The sequence below is a fragment of the Diabrotica virgifera genome, chromosome 8 (genome assembly GCF_917563875.1).
Source record: "Diabrotica virgifera virgifera chromosome 8, PGI_DIABVI_V3a".
In the NCBI taxonomy this organism is placed as follows: Eukaryota; Metazoa; Arthropoda; class Insecta; order Coleoptera; family Chrysomelidae; genus Diabrotica; species Diabrotica virgifera.
The window spans coordinates 53,643,060-53,660,671 of NC_065450.1; the positions used below are offsets into that span (position 1 = coordinate 53,643,060).

The 17,612-nt window shown below is 33.1% G+C and overlaps 1 protein-coding gene across 2 annotated transcripts in view; it reads left to right on the plus strand.

Annotated features, from left to right (window-relative positions):
• The window catches only part of LOC114339455 (protein bark beetle), a 184,238-nt gene extending 180,717 nt beyond the window's left edge, over positions 1-3,521 (plus strand). For both annotated transcript variants that reach the window (XM_050657898.1, XM_050657897.1), the window contains one exon: positions 2,214-3,521. In XM_050657898.1, coding sequence (XP_050513855.1) covers positions 2,214-3,038 — 825 coding nt within the window. In that variant the 3' untranslated portion in view covers positions 3,039-3,521. The remainder of the gene's footprint in view (positions 1-2,213) is intronic.
• The last annotated feature ends 14,091 nt before the right edge of the window (positions 3,522-17,612 follow it).

The window sequence follows — 17,612 nt, forward strand, 5'->3', positions numbered from 1 at the left end:
ATTACTGAATAGAGAATTGAACACCCTTTCAAATGAGATGCCACACAACCCCTATTCCCATTTAAAAAAATCATCGATTACATCATTAAGCTCAGATGAATGACGTTTCTAGTATGAAATACAGTGGAACCTCGATTATCCGTCAGGGCACCGGACCAAGGGTATGACGTATAATCGAGAAGACGGTTAACAGAACATTAAAAAAATAAAAATCATACTGTTATGGTGACACACAGATATTAACTAATAATTTGTGTGATGTACATTTTTATTTTCGGCTTGCGATTCTAAAAATAGAGCTCTAAAAGTACAGTCAAACCTCTATATTACGGACTAATTGGGGGAACGGGATGTCCGTTAAAGCCGAAAGTCCGTTGTATAAAAATAGGTTTAAAATCAGTCAAACTTTTTTTTAATTATGTGGGTACTGTATATACAAATCTGTAAGTTAAAAAAGGAATAAGTTTTGTTCACTACTTTTTTACTTTTCTACTTGATCTAAAAACTTTCTACAATATACTTCATTTGGTTGAAGAAATTATTCACTGATTCATGGGTTGAATAAGCGATGTATTTTTTGGTAAAACATACAATTAAAGTTGCGATCTTCGGAATTTAGAATACTTTCAGGGGGATTAGCAGGAGCATTGTCTAAAAGCAATAAACATTTCACCTCTTTAGGCAGTGTTACCAGTTTCTTCTCTTGAAATTTTCTCACTGCAAGTACAAATCCTTTAAAAAGAAATTTTTAAAAATATCTGATGAACCATGCCCTATTAGAGCTATAATACGAAACGGGCAGATGATGCCTTTTGATGATTATATCTTTGACAACACTAGGTTTAAGAGATTTACCAACAATTATTATAGTAGTCAATCCATACTGCCGAGTTCGTGTCCTTGCTGTCTTTCCTTCTAGAATTCGATTGTTTTTTTGCATTCAATTTTTTTTACATTTGATCTGATTTTTTGTCCGTTATATCCGAAGTCCGTTAAATAGAGGTCCGTTCTATCGAGGTTTTACTGTATGGTATCATTTATCATTACCTATTTAAATTGAAATTTAATCCATAGCCCTGAATAAGAACAAAAATTATTTACATAAAAAAATGCGGTGATGGCATAACTGCACGTGTACATTTCAATGAATTTCGTTTGGCTTATCGCAATGCTCAAACAAAATGAATTGATGACTCAATTTTTACTTGTGTATACAATATAACTTAATGGATCCTGACGGTTAACAGAGGTGACGGATAATCGAGGTTCCACTGTATATGCCAAAAAATTGTAATTTAAAAGTAAAAATCGACCTGTTTTGGTATTTTCTTCCAAAGCCGTCCATTTTAGAGAAAATGAATTTATTCGATAATTTAGCCCCTCTCTGTATATATTTTATTAATAAAAATACATTATCATTTATGGAAAATGATCATTTTTCCGGTGCCGTGCCGCGCTGGCCGTTACAAATGGGTTTTTGGACGGGCCGGCCTGTGCTGTGCCGTGCCGGGCTGTGCCGTGCTGGCCGTTCATAATGGGTTTCTTGCTTAACATTAACAAATATTTTGGGATATGAATAATATATTTCCGCAATAGGGCTTTTCATCGACTGTCATTTGTTTCGAGCTTCTGTCATGTGTCACATAATATTAATATATCTACGTCATACGTCTTTGGTTTGTATCATTGGTATATATCAATAACGTATGACGTAGATATATTAATATTATGTGACACATGACAGAAGCTCGAAACAAATGACTGTGAATGAAAAGCCCTATTGATGAAATCCGATTGACATCATTAATTAGAATAAAGAACTAGAGATATTATTTGTACAGTAAACAAAAACAAATAAAAATATCTCTGACAAGTAATGACATTAACGTGGCCAAGATGAAAAGTCACATTCTAATGTTTTGACAGTTCTCTTACGTCAAAAATTTTGACCTACGTAATAACGTTTTTGTAGTAAAAATACTATAGTAGTCGTCATTAGTATGTGGTGAACTTTTTGAACACTTATTGTGAATACATATTTTTCTGTTAGAAGGAAATGAAACCAAAGTGTCATAAGTGTGTTTTTTTTGCAAATCTGCCAGCTGACTTATGCGCACCCTTGTATAATATTAAAATCCTGATATTTTATCTCTGTACATATTTGTTTAAAGTAAAGGAACTACACTAATAAATATTTTTTTGTTATTTTTTAGAGTACCCGATCTACCGACACGCTAACGAAGAAAATGATAACCAACGGATCAATAGACAGCATGGAGAAGTCCGCATATAGTTCTTCTATAGATGAAAACCAATCATACGACGTATATGAATCGCATAACCCCAACCCTACAGCATTTTCATTTACTCCAACTATAGAGTACCACAAATCTCCAGCCAGATACGAAAATCAACCCACAAGACCTACATTTGACTTATCATTTAAAAACGAAGGCTTCAGAGACAATTCTACTTTTGCATCAAACTCGAACTACCAGTCTAGAGCTGACAGCGTTGTTCAAGACGAATCGTCCGAAGAAAGCCCTATCATGGATAAAAGCAGTGACATAACTTCATATCCTCCAAGTGAATATTACAATACGGACACTTTACCGCTAAATAATAAATCGGATTCAACTTTGAATCTAAAAAGAGGTATAGAAGAATCTAATAAGGGTTATGACTATAGTTTGATGCAAGAACTAAAGAACAAGTTACCTCAAAAGAAACCACCGACTCCTCCTAGGAAATATTCCCCCACGTACTCGGACCAACTCGGAAATATGCAGTTTTCTCCCGATTATAACACAATAGGCTTGGCCTATCCCAGTGAAACCAGGTCACAATCGGCGAGTCTTCTAGAAACCGATTTCGACGAACCAGTTCCTCCTAAGCCCAAACCGAAGACTAGGGCACGAAGTGAAGTCTTACTAGAAACCAATTTTGACTACACTCCACCAGGTGGTAGTCCTCAGTTTAACGAACCTCTCTCTGATGCTAATAGAAGCAGAAGTCAGCCTTTGGAGACTGCGATGTAGAATGTAAATATCAAAGTGTGGTGAAGTAGTGCAAGAATATATCTGAATCTTATCTAGCTCTAATCGTCAAAATGGTTGTTAAACCTATAGACTGACTGGCAAGTGTCAGGTGGTAACAATCTCGGATTAGCAGCTTTTAAACTAGATTTGTGGAACGACAATCTAGCCCAGTTACTTGAGTGGTGCATTTTTAAATGAAAAATAAATCTAGCTCAAGGGAAGAACAACGATAGGATCAATCTATCAGTGCAGTTTATATTTTCCGATATTGCGTGAACGAGGGTATAACCAAAAGCAGTCATTATAATCCCTTAGGTTTTTATTGACATTAGTGTTAAAACAAAAGGTGCAATTATTGACGAAGCAAGTGTGATATTCATACAGTAGTACCGTAGTAGGTACTATTTGCAATGTTATTTTGTTTTTTACAAAGACACAACATTTATATAGCGGTTGTTTATAAAATATTATTTATATATTAAATCTAAATTATTTTGTATAACACGGTCCTATCTAGTTTCCGGAAATCTAATAAATAAACACACAAATTGGCAACACCGAGAGTTCGCTCGAATATAACCGTATGCATAATATCGGAATATGACGACCCGTGTTGAGCTGCCCCCCCCCCCACTTGCAAAAATCAAAAAACAAATAGCCCTGAATTATGAGCTATTTATGAGCTCTCATATTCCGCAAACTAAAAATTTTGAGCTCGTTCCACTGAGCAGGAATTTAATACTTTAGTGGGGGGGGCTGAGTCAGCCCCCCCACTACTTAAAAATAGGAATATTGAATCGGTTTTTGAGGCAGAATTACGAACTATTTATGAGCTCTTGAAATTATATAGTTTCGATTTTTGAGCTCATCCCCTTCACCCCCAAACAACCCTTTAATTGATTTAACTTAAGAGAAAAATGCTGAGAAAACTTAAAATATATCGTATTGCGGATATAATTCCTATAGCGTATATACTCTAAGAATAAACTATTAAATCACGTGCATTTCGATTATTGAGCTACAACCCCTTCGCAAGAAAACCACCCTATCTTCCCGGCTTAAAAGAAAGTTGTACTTAAAATGCATTAAACTAATTATTTGGCGACTACATATTATTTAATAATTTATAAGCTTCCAAATTACGCGCCTTTAGATCAGTAAATTGCAATTTACTTTGTATAGTGCAGTCATTGAAGGTGCAAATCAACGATTACCTTCAATTTCGGTGAACCTTCATCGATTTTCACGAAAATTGGTCAGTGGTTAGAGGATACGTCAAGAGACAAAGGTGACATGGTACCACCTTGCTCCTTTACCCTGAGGGTGGATACCGCCCCTTCTCGGGGGTGAAAATTATTTTATAAAAAATAACTGCACAAATCAATAAAAGAATAAATGAAAAGCAAAATTTATTATATAAAGTTAATAAAATAAGTCAATACTTTTTAAGTTATTAAAGATCAAAGATTTTAATTATTCGTGAAAAAAATGCATGTTTTGAAGCGGTTTTTCGTAAAGCACTGAAAAACTGTAACTTTTTACAAAAAAGTTAATAGTAGCTTAATTCGTATAGCTTATATTCTAAGAATAAACTCTTAAATCACGCGCCTTTCGATTATTGAGCTACAACCCCTTCGCAACAAAACCATCCCATATTTCCGGCTTACGAGAGAGTTGTACTTAAAATAATTTAAATTATTTATTTGGCGACTAGATATCGTTTAATAATTTATGAGCTCGCAAAATATACGCATCTCAATTATTGAATTGCCATTTTCTTTCTATAGTGCAGTCACTGAAGGTAAAAATCAACTATGACCTTCGATTTCGGTAAATCTCCATTCATTTTCACGAAATAGGTGAGCGGATTTTGATGCTATCAACTTTTTCTGGAGCTTTGTACTAAGTACTTTGACAAGTATTTAGTACCTAAGTGTTATAAAATGCATCTCTTTCCCGTTATTTAACTTGAATCGTTAGATTTGAACAGTCGGAGAAAAAAAATATACATTTAATTAGCAATAACTTACTTTAAATTAACATTAAAGGGTTTTTCAAGTAAGCAATTTATTATATTTTTTATTAGCTTCAATTTTAGTAATGAAAACTTTTTTGTAAAAACTTACAGTTTTTGAGTTATTTATGAAAAATCGCTTTAAAGCATGCATTTTCTTCCACAAAAATTAAAATATTTGATCTTTAATAACTCAAAAAGTATTCATTTATTTTAATCACATCATATAACAAATTTTGCTTACAATTTGTCCCTCTCTGGATTTGTGGGGTTATTTTTAATAAAGTAATTTTCACCCCTGAGAAGGGGTGACATATACCCCAGGTTAAAACCCCAAGTTGTTATTGTCAATTCGTGAAAATGAATGGAGATTTACCGAAATCGGTCATAGAAGATTTTTACCTTCAGTGACTGCACTATAGAAAGAAAATGGCAATTCAATAATTGAGATGCGTATATTTTGCAAGCTCATAAATTATTAAACGATATGTAGTCGCCAAATATTTAATTTAAATTATTTTAAGTACAACTCTCTTTTAAGCCGGGAATATGGGATGGTTTTCTTGCGAAGGGGTTGTAGCTCTATAATCGAAAGGCGCGTGATTTAAGAGTTTATTCTTAGAATATAAGCTATACGAATTAAACTACTATTAACTTTTTTGTAAAAACTTACAGTTTTTCAGTGATTTACGAAAAACCGCTTCATAACGTGCATTTTTTTCACGAATAATTAAAATCTTTGATCTTTAATAAATTAAAAAGTATTGACTTATTTTATTTACTTTATATAATAAATTTTGCTTTTAATTTGTTCTTTTATTGATTTGTGCAGTTATTTTTTATAAAATAATTTTCACCCCCGAGAAGGGGCGGTATCCACCCTCAGGGTAAAGGCGCAAGGTGGTACCATGTCACCTTTGTTTCTTGACGTATTCTCTAACCACTGACCAATTTTCGTGAAAATCGATGAAGGTTCACCGAAATTGAAGGTAATCGTTGATTTTCACCTTCAGTGACTGCACTATACAAAGTAAATTGCAATTTACTGATCTAAATGCGCGTAATTTGAAAGCTTATAAATTATTAAATAATATGTAGTCGCCAAATAATTAGTTTAATGCATTTTAAGTACAACTTTCTTTTAAGCCGGGAAGATAGGGTGGTTTTCTTGCGAAGGGGTTGTAGCTCAATAATCGAAATGCACGTGATTTAATAGTTTATTCTTAGAGTATATAAGCTATAGGAATTATATCCGCAATACGATATATTTTAAGTTTTCTCAGCATTTTTCTCTTAAGTTAAATCAATTAAAGGGTTGTTTGGGGGTGAAGGGGATGAGCTCAAAAATCGAAACTATATAATTTCAAGAACTCATAAATAGCTCGTAATTCTGCCGCAAAAACCGATTCAATATTTCTATTTTTAAGTAGTGGGGTCAGCCCCCCCCCCCCCACTAAAGTATTAAATTCCTGCTCAGTGGAACGAGCTCAAAATTTTTAGTTTGCGGAATATGAGAGCTCATAAATAGCTCATAAATCAGGGCTATTTGTTTTTTGATTTTTGCAAGTGGGGGGGGGGGCAGCTCAACACGGGTAATATGACGAATATCCAAAGAATAAAATGTAAATTTACACAAAATTTACTACGCTGCAGTGTTGCCAAGCTGTATTATTTATTGTTATCTGTGAAATTATTCTACAAGTTCTGTCCCAAAAAAATCCGACTTTTCTTCATTACTTTAACATTACGAACCCATCGGAAGTCACTGAAACAGTTTTGAAATTCAGTTTTTGCCATAAACTGTGTACGATGCATATTAAACTAAATTACTAAGAACTAAACTTAGAACACTAAATACACTATGTGACTCGAAAGCACCGTTGTTCAGTGCTGGTACTGCTGGTAGATTAAGACGGGGTCGTTCATAGAGGTGATAAACACAAGAAGGAATAGGATACAAATCAGCCAAAAAATACGGAAGAGAAAAAGTCTTAAAAAATGGGCGCCACTATTTTTCAATATTTGAATCCCAAAAAACAGAAATGGGATCCATATAAAGCAAAAAGAAAAGCGCAAATATAAAAAAAATAAAATACCTACGTATAAAGAACACAAAATTTATTATTTTATATGGCTTGCAAATTGTAGAAGCTTCGGAGGTGTTATCAGAGAAGGTTCCCATTGTTTTCAATCTGGTAGGATGTAGAGTCACATCGTTTGGTGTTGTTTTATGTGCTATCAGATTGAATAAACTTAGTTTTTGCTAACAGTTGCCGCTAGGGCATCCTTGCCATTTCGTTCGTTGCAATCCGTGACTGCACGCCGGGGTTTGTCCTAGTTGGGTCAGAGAGAGCAGAACTGGAATAATGATACGGCTGTAGTTTCGTGTTGCAACGAAATTGAAAATGGTTATTCATTTTTGACAAAATTTATTGTTTAGAGTTTAGGTAATCCATTACGATTTAAACATGATTAAAATAGAGACTGCACAAAAATGTATTTAAGAATATTCCGGTTGGTGTATGGCGGAATTTAATTAAAACGACAAAGAAATAATGTGTACAACGAACGGTAATCTTTTTATTTATTTGGTGTGAACAAGCGGTCTGTTGTTGACCTATATCGACAATCGAAGGGTGTGTGTTGTGCAAACGCTGGTAGTAGACTGACTGGGTCGAACGAAACCCCACTGTTATGTTAACTGATTTGCGGTTTCTTAGATAAACCAGAGAAAGCCATAAATTGAGAAACTTTATGGATTTCAAGAATTTTGATATAACGAGGCTGGGGACATCGTAATCCATTAAGAAGTGTTTCTGTGAAAGAAACATTCATCTTATACAATCTGTTTAACGTTTCATTTAACATCTGCTCTGTATTTACATGTGAATTTATATGACACATATTAGATATTTCGTTTTGCGAAAAGTTATTAAAAAAATAACAATTAAAATTAGCAGAAAATAGTAACTACAGCGTAATGCTATAAGAATAATAAAATATTTTCATGGTAATGAAGTCCACTGTCAAAGCAACTATTTTTCTGTTCTGCCGTTAGAAATAGTAAAATGAATAGGCACAAATGCGAGTTATTCACAAATTTTCGGTTAGAATTCTAGAAACACAAGTTGTCGGAAATTACATATATTTCTAATAGGGCTTTTCATCGATTGTCATTTGTTTCGAGCTTCTGTCATATGTTGTATAATCTGTGTATAATATTAATATACACGGACTATACGACATTTGACAGAAGCTCGAAACAAATGACTGTGAATGAAAAGCCCTATTTATGTACCGTCAAACGAAGATCTGATCACAGACCACTAATAATAATCATAATATACGCTGTGAGCTCGTACGTAGAGGGGATATTTACAAATTCGCGAACGCCAGTAGTGACAAGTTTGTAAACGTTTACCGGAAATTTGACATAAATGTCAAAGTGATTAATTTAAAATTAAAATTAAAAACATTAATTATAAACAATATTAGTTGGTCAAAGCTGTGGTATATATTTTTACCTTAAATATACTTACGTTTTAAATACTGAATTTAAGTTTTTTTAATGTTCCGTAATATCTAATTATAAATAATCTATTATAATCTTAGCGCCATCTACACGATTATTGTCAAAGTATCCGAAGTAAGAAATTGATATTTTATCAATAGAACGTCAAAATGATTAGAAAAATCTTAAAAAAATCGATTACAATTTAATTATTTTTTTGCGTTGTAAATATTAAGCGATAACAATTAAATAATAAATTTAAAAATTACCGGTAAAAGTTGAATTAGTAACCGCTAGGAGCGACACCAGCGAAGCTCAGAGCGTATAAGAGTATGTAGATAAGAGTAGTATGTGGATATGATTCAATCGCAAATCTCACACGTTTGATATTTTCCGGGGCTGTTATTCTCTGCGTACTTCACAGAGAGTGCTTGAACATTTTGGCGCTTCACAGAGGGGCGAAATTATAAACAAAGATCGGATTATTTTGGGGCAAACCAAACAATACAGTAACATGGCGTTAAAATGTTTAAGGAGTGCTCGTTATGTATAAACTGCTTAGTTACTTTCAGAGCTGCAGCTCATTCCACAATAATAAAAGTCAACTTTTAATAATATAGATATGCATATTTTTATAGCGCCATCTAGAGATTGTTTGGTAAAAACGCTCTTATAATATTTGAAGACTTTATATCGATACATCAGTATCAGAGTGCACCATCTCAAAAAACATAGTTCTTCACAAATCAACTTTAACTTATTTTTTCTGAGAGCAAATATTTTTAATCTGTTGTAAATAGTCCATTTTTTATTCAAATAGAACAATATTTTGGAATTAGATGTTTATTTTATGGTTCTTTTAGATGATAATTTTTAATTATTATTTTTTTTTAAAGAATTAAGATTTTTTTTGAGTTGGTGCCCTATGAAACGATCAACACGATATATTCATACCTTTATTTATGCCATTGTGGTAGTAATTATTAAATTTAATCTGTTGTGTTATTGAAAACTGCCTAACTATTTAGACTTACTTAAAAAATGCCTTGTGATTTGTAATCTGTTGGCTGCTATTTACCGTCCAAAATAGAATAAAATACAACATGCGGAAAAATTAAAGTAATATAAATAAATATTGAATGGGTTGCATATGTGAGTCCATATTAAATGTAGTAATGAAACAAAGACTTACTCACAATCATTTAATTATACTTTGACGACCGGTTTCGATCTCTACATTATTCAGATCATCTTCAGGTCGGCGTTACAAGTAGTTAAATGCTACAATTAAAGAAAACCAGAGTTAGAACATTGTCTGGTTGCACAAATGTTAATAGAAAGCTAAACCCGAAAACATTTTTTGAAATAAAGGTTTGCAACTGTTGACATCTCAGAAATTCGATACATACAAATGCACACTTATGAATAACAGATACTCATAAGCATGCATAAGCAAATAGATGCTTGCAGTTTATGAATATTTGTTGAAAAATTTTTTTAATAAAAACTAATGAAAATATTAATCAAAATTAGATATGCTTCCAAAATTCAAAAAATAATAATAATAGATAGTAATATTGCTCTGATCTACTTACATGCCGTTACAAGGGATGCGTTGCCACTTAGTTGTTAACATGTTAATACATCCAACTTATGCTAATAGTTGCTAATCTATTAGCATAAGTTGGATGTATTAACATGTTAACAACTAAGTGGCAACGCATCCCTTGTAACGGCAGTAAGTAGATCAGAGCAATATTACTATCTATTATTATTATTTTTTGAATTTTGGAAGCATATCTAATTTTGATTAATATTTTCATTAGTTTTTATTAAAAAAATTTTCAACAAATATTCATAAACTGCAAGCATCTATTTGCTTATGCATGCTTATGAGTATCTGTTATTCATAAGTGTGCATTTGTATGTATCGAATTTCTGAGATGTCAACAGTTGCAAACCTTTATTTCAAAAAATGTTTTCGGGTTTAGCTTTCTATTGACATTTGTGCAACCAGACAATGTTCTAACTCTGGTTTTCTTTAATTGTAGCATTTAACTACTTGTAACGCCGAGCTGAATATGATCTGAATAATGTAGAGATCGAAACCGGTCGTCAAAGTATAATTAAATGATTGTGAGTAAGTCTTTGTTTCATTACTACATTTAAAGTAATATAGTTTAATCAGAACATTTTTCATAACTGGTTTGTTACTTTACAAATGTTTAATAGAGCAACATAAATAAATAAATAATTAACGTATTAATAAATTTAAATGGCTTTGAATATCTACATAATTTTGAGAATTTTTTGAGACAGTTTTTTTAATATCTCGTGTCATCAGGAGTAGTTATAATTGCATACATCATCATCATCAGTGGCATCAGAACTCATGATGAGACAAAGCCTTCTTAAGAACAATCCATTCACCCCTGTCCCCTGTCCCCGTCCCCGGCAACTCCTCTGCATGCTCTAACTCCAGTAGATTTTAAATCGTCCTCTAAGTTGTTTTGATACCTCAGTCTCAGTCTTTCTCTGGTTCGTTGTTTAATCGCCATTCTTCGGTCAAAAACTTATCTAACTGTTACCTGTTACACTTCCCTCTCGTTTGATTACATATTACATTCTCTCTATCTAAGGCCTGCAACCTTAATTTTACTACCTCAGTTTCCCCAAAACTTCTATATAACTCCAAAGTTGCAACGCCTGCGTCACAAACCTTGCTCTTTTATTCCTCCATATATTCTTCTTAGGATTTGTCGCTCGAAACGTTTAAGCAATTCTTGGTCCTTCTGTGTAAGTGAACACGTTTCTTCTCCATATGTAGCAGTGGTCTTATTAGTGTTTTATAGACTTCTCCTTCTTGTATGTAGGCTTTAAAGTCTGTTTCATCTTAAATATTAGCCTCCTAAATTGTTTAAGTTATCGCACCATCTTTTCCTTGGTCTGCCAATACTTCTTCGTCCATTTGGTGACTTATCTCTTGCTATTCGTACTATCCCATCCTCTGCCATTCTACTAATGTGTTCGTTCCACTCCTGTTTCCGTTTTGTCACCCATCCATTTATGTCTTCTACATTGCATGATCTTCTTATGTTTTCTCTTCTCTCCCTATCCAACAGACTTTTTCCTGATATTCGTCGGAGTATTTTCATCTCTGTTATTTCTAGTAGTCGTCTCGTTTTAGATGTGTCAGGTCTTGTCTCCGCCGTGTATGTCAATATAGGGTCTTAATTGCTGCTTTATAGATTCTTGCTTTTGTATCTTGTCTTAGGTGTTTGTTCTTCCAGATTGTGTCATTAAGAGATCCCGCCGCTTTACTTGCTTTTAAGCTTTGTTGTCGTACTTCCTCTTCATCATCTCCGTAACTGGTTATATCTATTCCCAGATATCTAAACCTTGCTTCCTGCTTTATTATTTTCCCATCAATTTCGATTTTACATCGTAGTGATTATTTAGATGTTGTCATACATTTGGTTTTTTCTGCTGATATTATCATATTGTATTTCTTGGCTGTTGTATTGAATATGTGTGTTAATCTTTGGAGATCGTCTTCTGTCTCGGCGATTATTGCGGCGTCGTCTGCGTAACATAATATTTGGATTTCTTTATTCCCCATTCTGTAACCGTGACCTTTACGTACTGCTTCTATTATTTCGTCCATTGTTATATTAAAGAGTAGTGGGCTTAATGAGTTACCTTGTCTGACTCCGCTTTGTACTGGTATAAACTGCGTTAGTTTTCCATTCATCGACGGCGTGTTTTATAGACGGCCACTTTAATTTTTCTAGATAGTTTTGAGGCCACCTGTCTTCTCGAGCCATTGTAACAGTTATTGGCAAGCACTATTTTTCTTTTAATTTCTTCTCTGACGTTCAACAGCGAGTCTAGGTAGATGAAGGTTTCTACACCTTCCAATTCTAAATCTTCAATTAGTATTCTTCTATGCTTCTGGTTGTTTGACCTAGCAAGTACAACACATATCCGGTCTTTTGGGAATTTATATTTCGTCCCATTCTCTGTGCAGATGCCCTTAACAAAGGAAATGCATCGGTTAAAGACTAACAAAACTCAAAACCAAAATAGCAATAGTTAGCATGTTTTTAATGTTGAAATTGGGTCTACCCCAAAATTCCGACAGCCAAAATCCCTACCCGCTAGAATCCCGACAGGCCAGAATCCCGACAGGTTTGATGAGTTTCTTTTTAACATATAATTACATTTATTTCTTGTTTTTTGTTTATGGCCATCTGTTTTTTATTTTTTGTTACTAAACAAAAGTATTTACCGTTTAATATAAACTAATTTTCTAAATAAAATTTCTGGGTATATGAATTAAATTATTTTTTTCCAATATATAGTCCAATAATATATGTATAATCAAATCCTGAATTCAAGTTTACTTTCATGTAATACATATTATCATGTCACTTACAACCTTCCATTTCAGTAAGTATAGCTTTTATATTATAAAATGAAGTGTTTAATAATTTTTTCTTTTAAAATACATAATAATAATTAGTACCTGTACTTATTAGTAAGTAATTATTTTTCAATTTCAATACTCTATAATATGATTTGGTATTGCATTTGAAAAGGAAACAATAAATCTTCAAAATGTAGTGGTCGGAATTTTTACTTATGCGAGGATTGTTGCATGTCGGGATTTTGGCCTGTGGGGATTCTGGCGTGTCGGGATTCTGGCCGTCGGGATTTTGGCTGCCACCGGCTGAAATTAAACCCAAACCTACTACTTACATCTGCTACCATTGAGACAAGCGTCTGCAGACCTTCCAGACTATCTGCAAAAATGACAGTGTCAGCGTATCTTATGTTGTTTAGTAATTCTTAATTTATAACTAACTATTCCTATTCCTTCGTCTGTATGGGTCATTCCACGAACATACGCCTGTTTTGAATTACTTCGACAACGAATATTTTACTGTGCACATAAGAAGTACGAAAGTAAATGGCGCTAATAATTATTCCAATAACCAACAATGTAATTTTCAATTTACTTTCGTTCTTCTTATTTTGCACAGTAAAATATTCGTTGTCGAAGTAATCCAAAACAGGCTTATATTCGTGGAATAGGGTATATCAGTTAGAGCTAGGTTCTTAATTGCTCTTAATTTGTAATAAATAATAACGGGGACAGTATACATCCCTGTCGCAAACATCTTTTTAACTTTATGTGGTCTGTTAAATGATTCCCAAATCTAACAGCTGCAGTTTGTTCCTAATTTATTGACATAAGCTGGTTTTATTATACACAATATTATATTTTTTGAGAAATTCTATTTTTTTTTGTTTCTATTATTAAAAACTTCCAAATTTTTAACGGTCTCCGGCATAAATGTTAATGCTTTTTAACAGTAAAAGTTTATGTTGCAATTTTTAATCGGACGGACCATACAAAACTAAAGGATCGATTTTTTAATTTATACATAATATTTCAATCCATATCTTTCTTTATATGAAATTAATATTTCAAGATATATAAATTTAACATTCCTTTAATTTTTCAGCGTGTTTATAAAGTTTAGCGTGTATAGAATTATATATGTATATATTTTGTAACTAAAGCTTATTAGTAAATCCACTGCCACCATGTTGACTGGATTTATTGTTAAAAAAAGAAAAGTTTGAACAATTTATGAACAATACATCATTGTGATACTAGAAGAAAACTTTGAGTGTTAATTTATCTTAGAAATTTAAGACTTATACGTTATCGACCCATGTGTTCTTAAGATGTATGATGTAAAAATTTCTTAAAAATCTTATAGAATTTGTTATATAATAATTTTATGTACATTTTGATAAATTTTATACGATATGTTTATAGTAGTTGAAAAATTAATGTTTTTGTTGTAATCTACACAATTTGGCAATCGACGTTTCTGTATATATTTTTATAAATAATCTTGACTGACGAATGTTTTTTAAATAAAGCTTGCATCAGTTGTGTATATAAATTGATAGATTTAAGATCTCAAACCTTAAAAATAAATATTTTTCAATATCTTGTTTTTTTTATATTAAACTGTCTACCGGATATTATCATCACCATATTGCACAATAACATTTATTAGTTTGTGTAAGCAGGGCCGGCGATAACGGGCCTGCAAGGGATGCACTGCAGGCGGGCGCCCCTTATTGGGGGGCGCAAAAATGACCTTTTTTCTGTCGGTGCTATACAAAATACTAATTTAAAAGACACCAAAGAGCACCTATGCTTCTTTTGCAGGCGGGCGCCTTATACCCTAGCGCCGGTACTGTGTGTAAGTGTATTTACCATTTCATTATATCAATATAACAAAACACCAGAATATAACACAAAGATAAAAGTCGAAAGATTTATTCCAAAAAAGAATAATAGAAAGAAGCAGAAACATATATATTACAGAAAGTGATGGAGTCGAAGTTAGAATACAACGATTGCAATGGGTCGGACATGTGATAAGAATGGTAGAGGATAGGCTACCAAAAAGAGCACTAAACGCTAGAATGCAGGGAAAGAGACCGGTTGGAAAGCCAAGTAAGAGCTGAGCGATACAGTAAGCAGCGACGCACAAGCACTTTTAGGAGTCCGTAGTCCGTGTATGGAGAAGAGCAGCCACAGACAAACAAAAGTGGAGGCAAAAAATAAAGAAGGCTATGGCGGCTCAAAATTAAGTCTAGTGTCTTCATAGCCTCAGGCTAGGAAGAAATTTCTTGGTGAAGAAATATAAATAAAAATATGTCGTTCCCAAGGCGAAGAATAAGAATAAAAAACATGCACTTGTAAAAAGAAGAAGAATAAAAACGATCACTGGGAACGTTTTTCGAAAGAAGTGGAACATGATTTGTATGGTCTGCAAAAGGATACATTGGTTGACTATCTAAAAAATAGAAAGAATATTATAGTAGGGGAGCCCAAGCGGGGATTTTTGCAGTTACTCTAGCGCGTCAGATTATCATATGGGGAGAAATCTGGTACCCTGCAGATGTAGGGGAGAATTGGACAAAACCGGGTACCACTTCAAAAACCGTCTGTATCTTTTGCTATGTGAGAGTACCAATTGTTTGCTGCAGATTGAAATATTCTCAAATGACTTAAGTTTGATATGCCAATGCCAATTTTTAAGAATATTCTTAAATTTTTAATTTTTTTTTTTTTATTTTTATGAAAATACTGCAAAATACCCGGTTTTGTCCAACTGGTATGATAAAACCGGGTAGTGACTTAATTACCATGTAAAAATACTAATGGGCAGAAAATAAAATATTTATTAAAAGTATGTGAACAAAAATCGAAAATATATGAACAGAAGTCACAAATAAAAACTTCATTTACATCATCATAGGCACTACAGGCGTCATAAGCCCATTTGGTGCAAGACACACATTTTATCCAGCCTTCCTTCGCATTATAATTTGAAAATAGTTAATTGTAATATAGACACGCATCGTCATTATTATCTTCTTCCTCCAAACTCTCCAAAATTTTGTTTTTGGTGCAGCCCTTTTTACCACGTTTTTTCTTTTTTTTTCCAGTTCATTTAGCTTTAATTTTTTTACGACTGGATATTTTTTTTAATTTTTCCTACTAGCTTTCTTACTAGCTTCTTCAACAAAAGAAGCCACACGTTGTAGTAACAAGAGGTCTGCGATTTTCGGACTACCCGGTTTTGTCAAACTCATAAAAAAGACATTAAATGTTATTTAAATTTTTAAATTATGATATGATATTCAAAACTTTTGGCCAAATTAAAGGTAATATACTAGGTTACATGTATTAAATTTTGAAATGGTAATTAGTTATTCATTAGAGGAGAAAACAGCTATCAACTTACCTTAAAAATCGAGTTTCCTGCATCAAAAAACAGGTGAGGTCTTACTGCTCCGGCACAGATTACTCAAATGAGGTAGAAATGAATACACACTACTGTTGGTGGTAAAGGGACACTAATTTTAACATTGTCTAATACTAATAGACAGCAGCAGACAGTTAGAAGAATTAAGTGGTACCCGGTTTTATCAACATACCCGGTTTTGTCCAACTCTCCCCTACCTCTACCATATATTGGCTCGTAACACAGGGGCGTTCGTTAAGGGGGGCCTGAAAAAAAGATATATCCTTTAAAATACTCGAAATTGTCAGATTAAGATAAGGTACGTTAAGTACATGCAAAAGAGTGTATATTTCAAAAATCTTACGAAAATTGAGTAAGGAAATGGGAGGGTCAAAAAGTTTCACAAAAAAAAAGCGAATATTTCGCGAAATGAACGTCATATCGAAAAACAAAAAAATACATGTTCAATATTTTTCAAAAACCTATCGAATGATACCAAACATGACACCCCACGGAGAGGGGTGGGGGTAAATTTTAAATACAAATCCCGCGATATTTCGCAAAATAAACATCAGATCGAAAAACTGCAAAATACACTTTTCAATATTTTTGAAAAATCTATCGAATGGTACCCAACACGACCCCCCGCGGAGGTGGGTTTGGGGGGGGGGGTTACTTTAAAATCTTAAATAGGAGCCCCAAATTTTTATTGTAGATTTGGATTCTTTACGTAAAAATAAGCAAATTTTATTCGAAACATTTTTTCGAATTATGGATAGATGGCACTATAATCGAAAAAAACGATTGTTGGAAATGGAAAATTAAATTAAAAATGGAAAGTCCCCACTAAAAGGGAAACTTTTACTTAACTTTTTTTGGTTTAAGGTTCTAATAATCACAACCCAATAGGTCCCCAAAGCGCTCGAGTGACTGCAAATTTAGCATACTTTCCTCCCCTACTGTTAGTAAGATAGAAAGATTAAATTGCGCTAGAACAGGAATGAAACACCACAAATCACTACAAAAATGAAGAAGTTAATATAAGTACCTACACAGGAAGTTCCAAAAACGCTTAAAAAGCTAACGAACAGGAAAGCTACATGTAAAGACGGAATACCAAACAATTACTAAAATATTGTATAAAAGATAAATTAACAAAATCATAAAACACAATAGGGAGCTTGCATAAATTTTTAAATATTAAAATGATA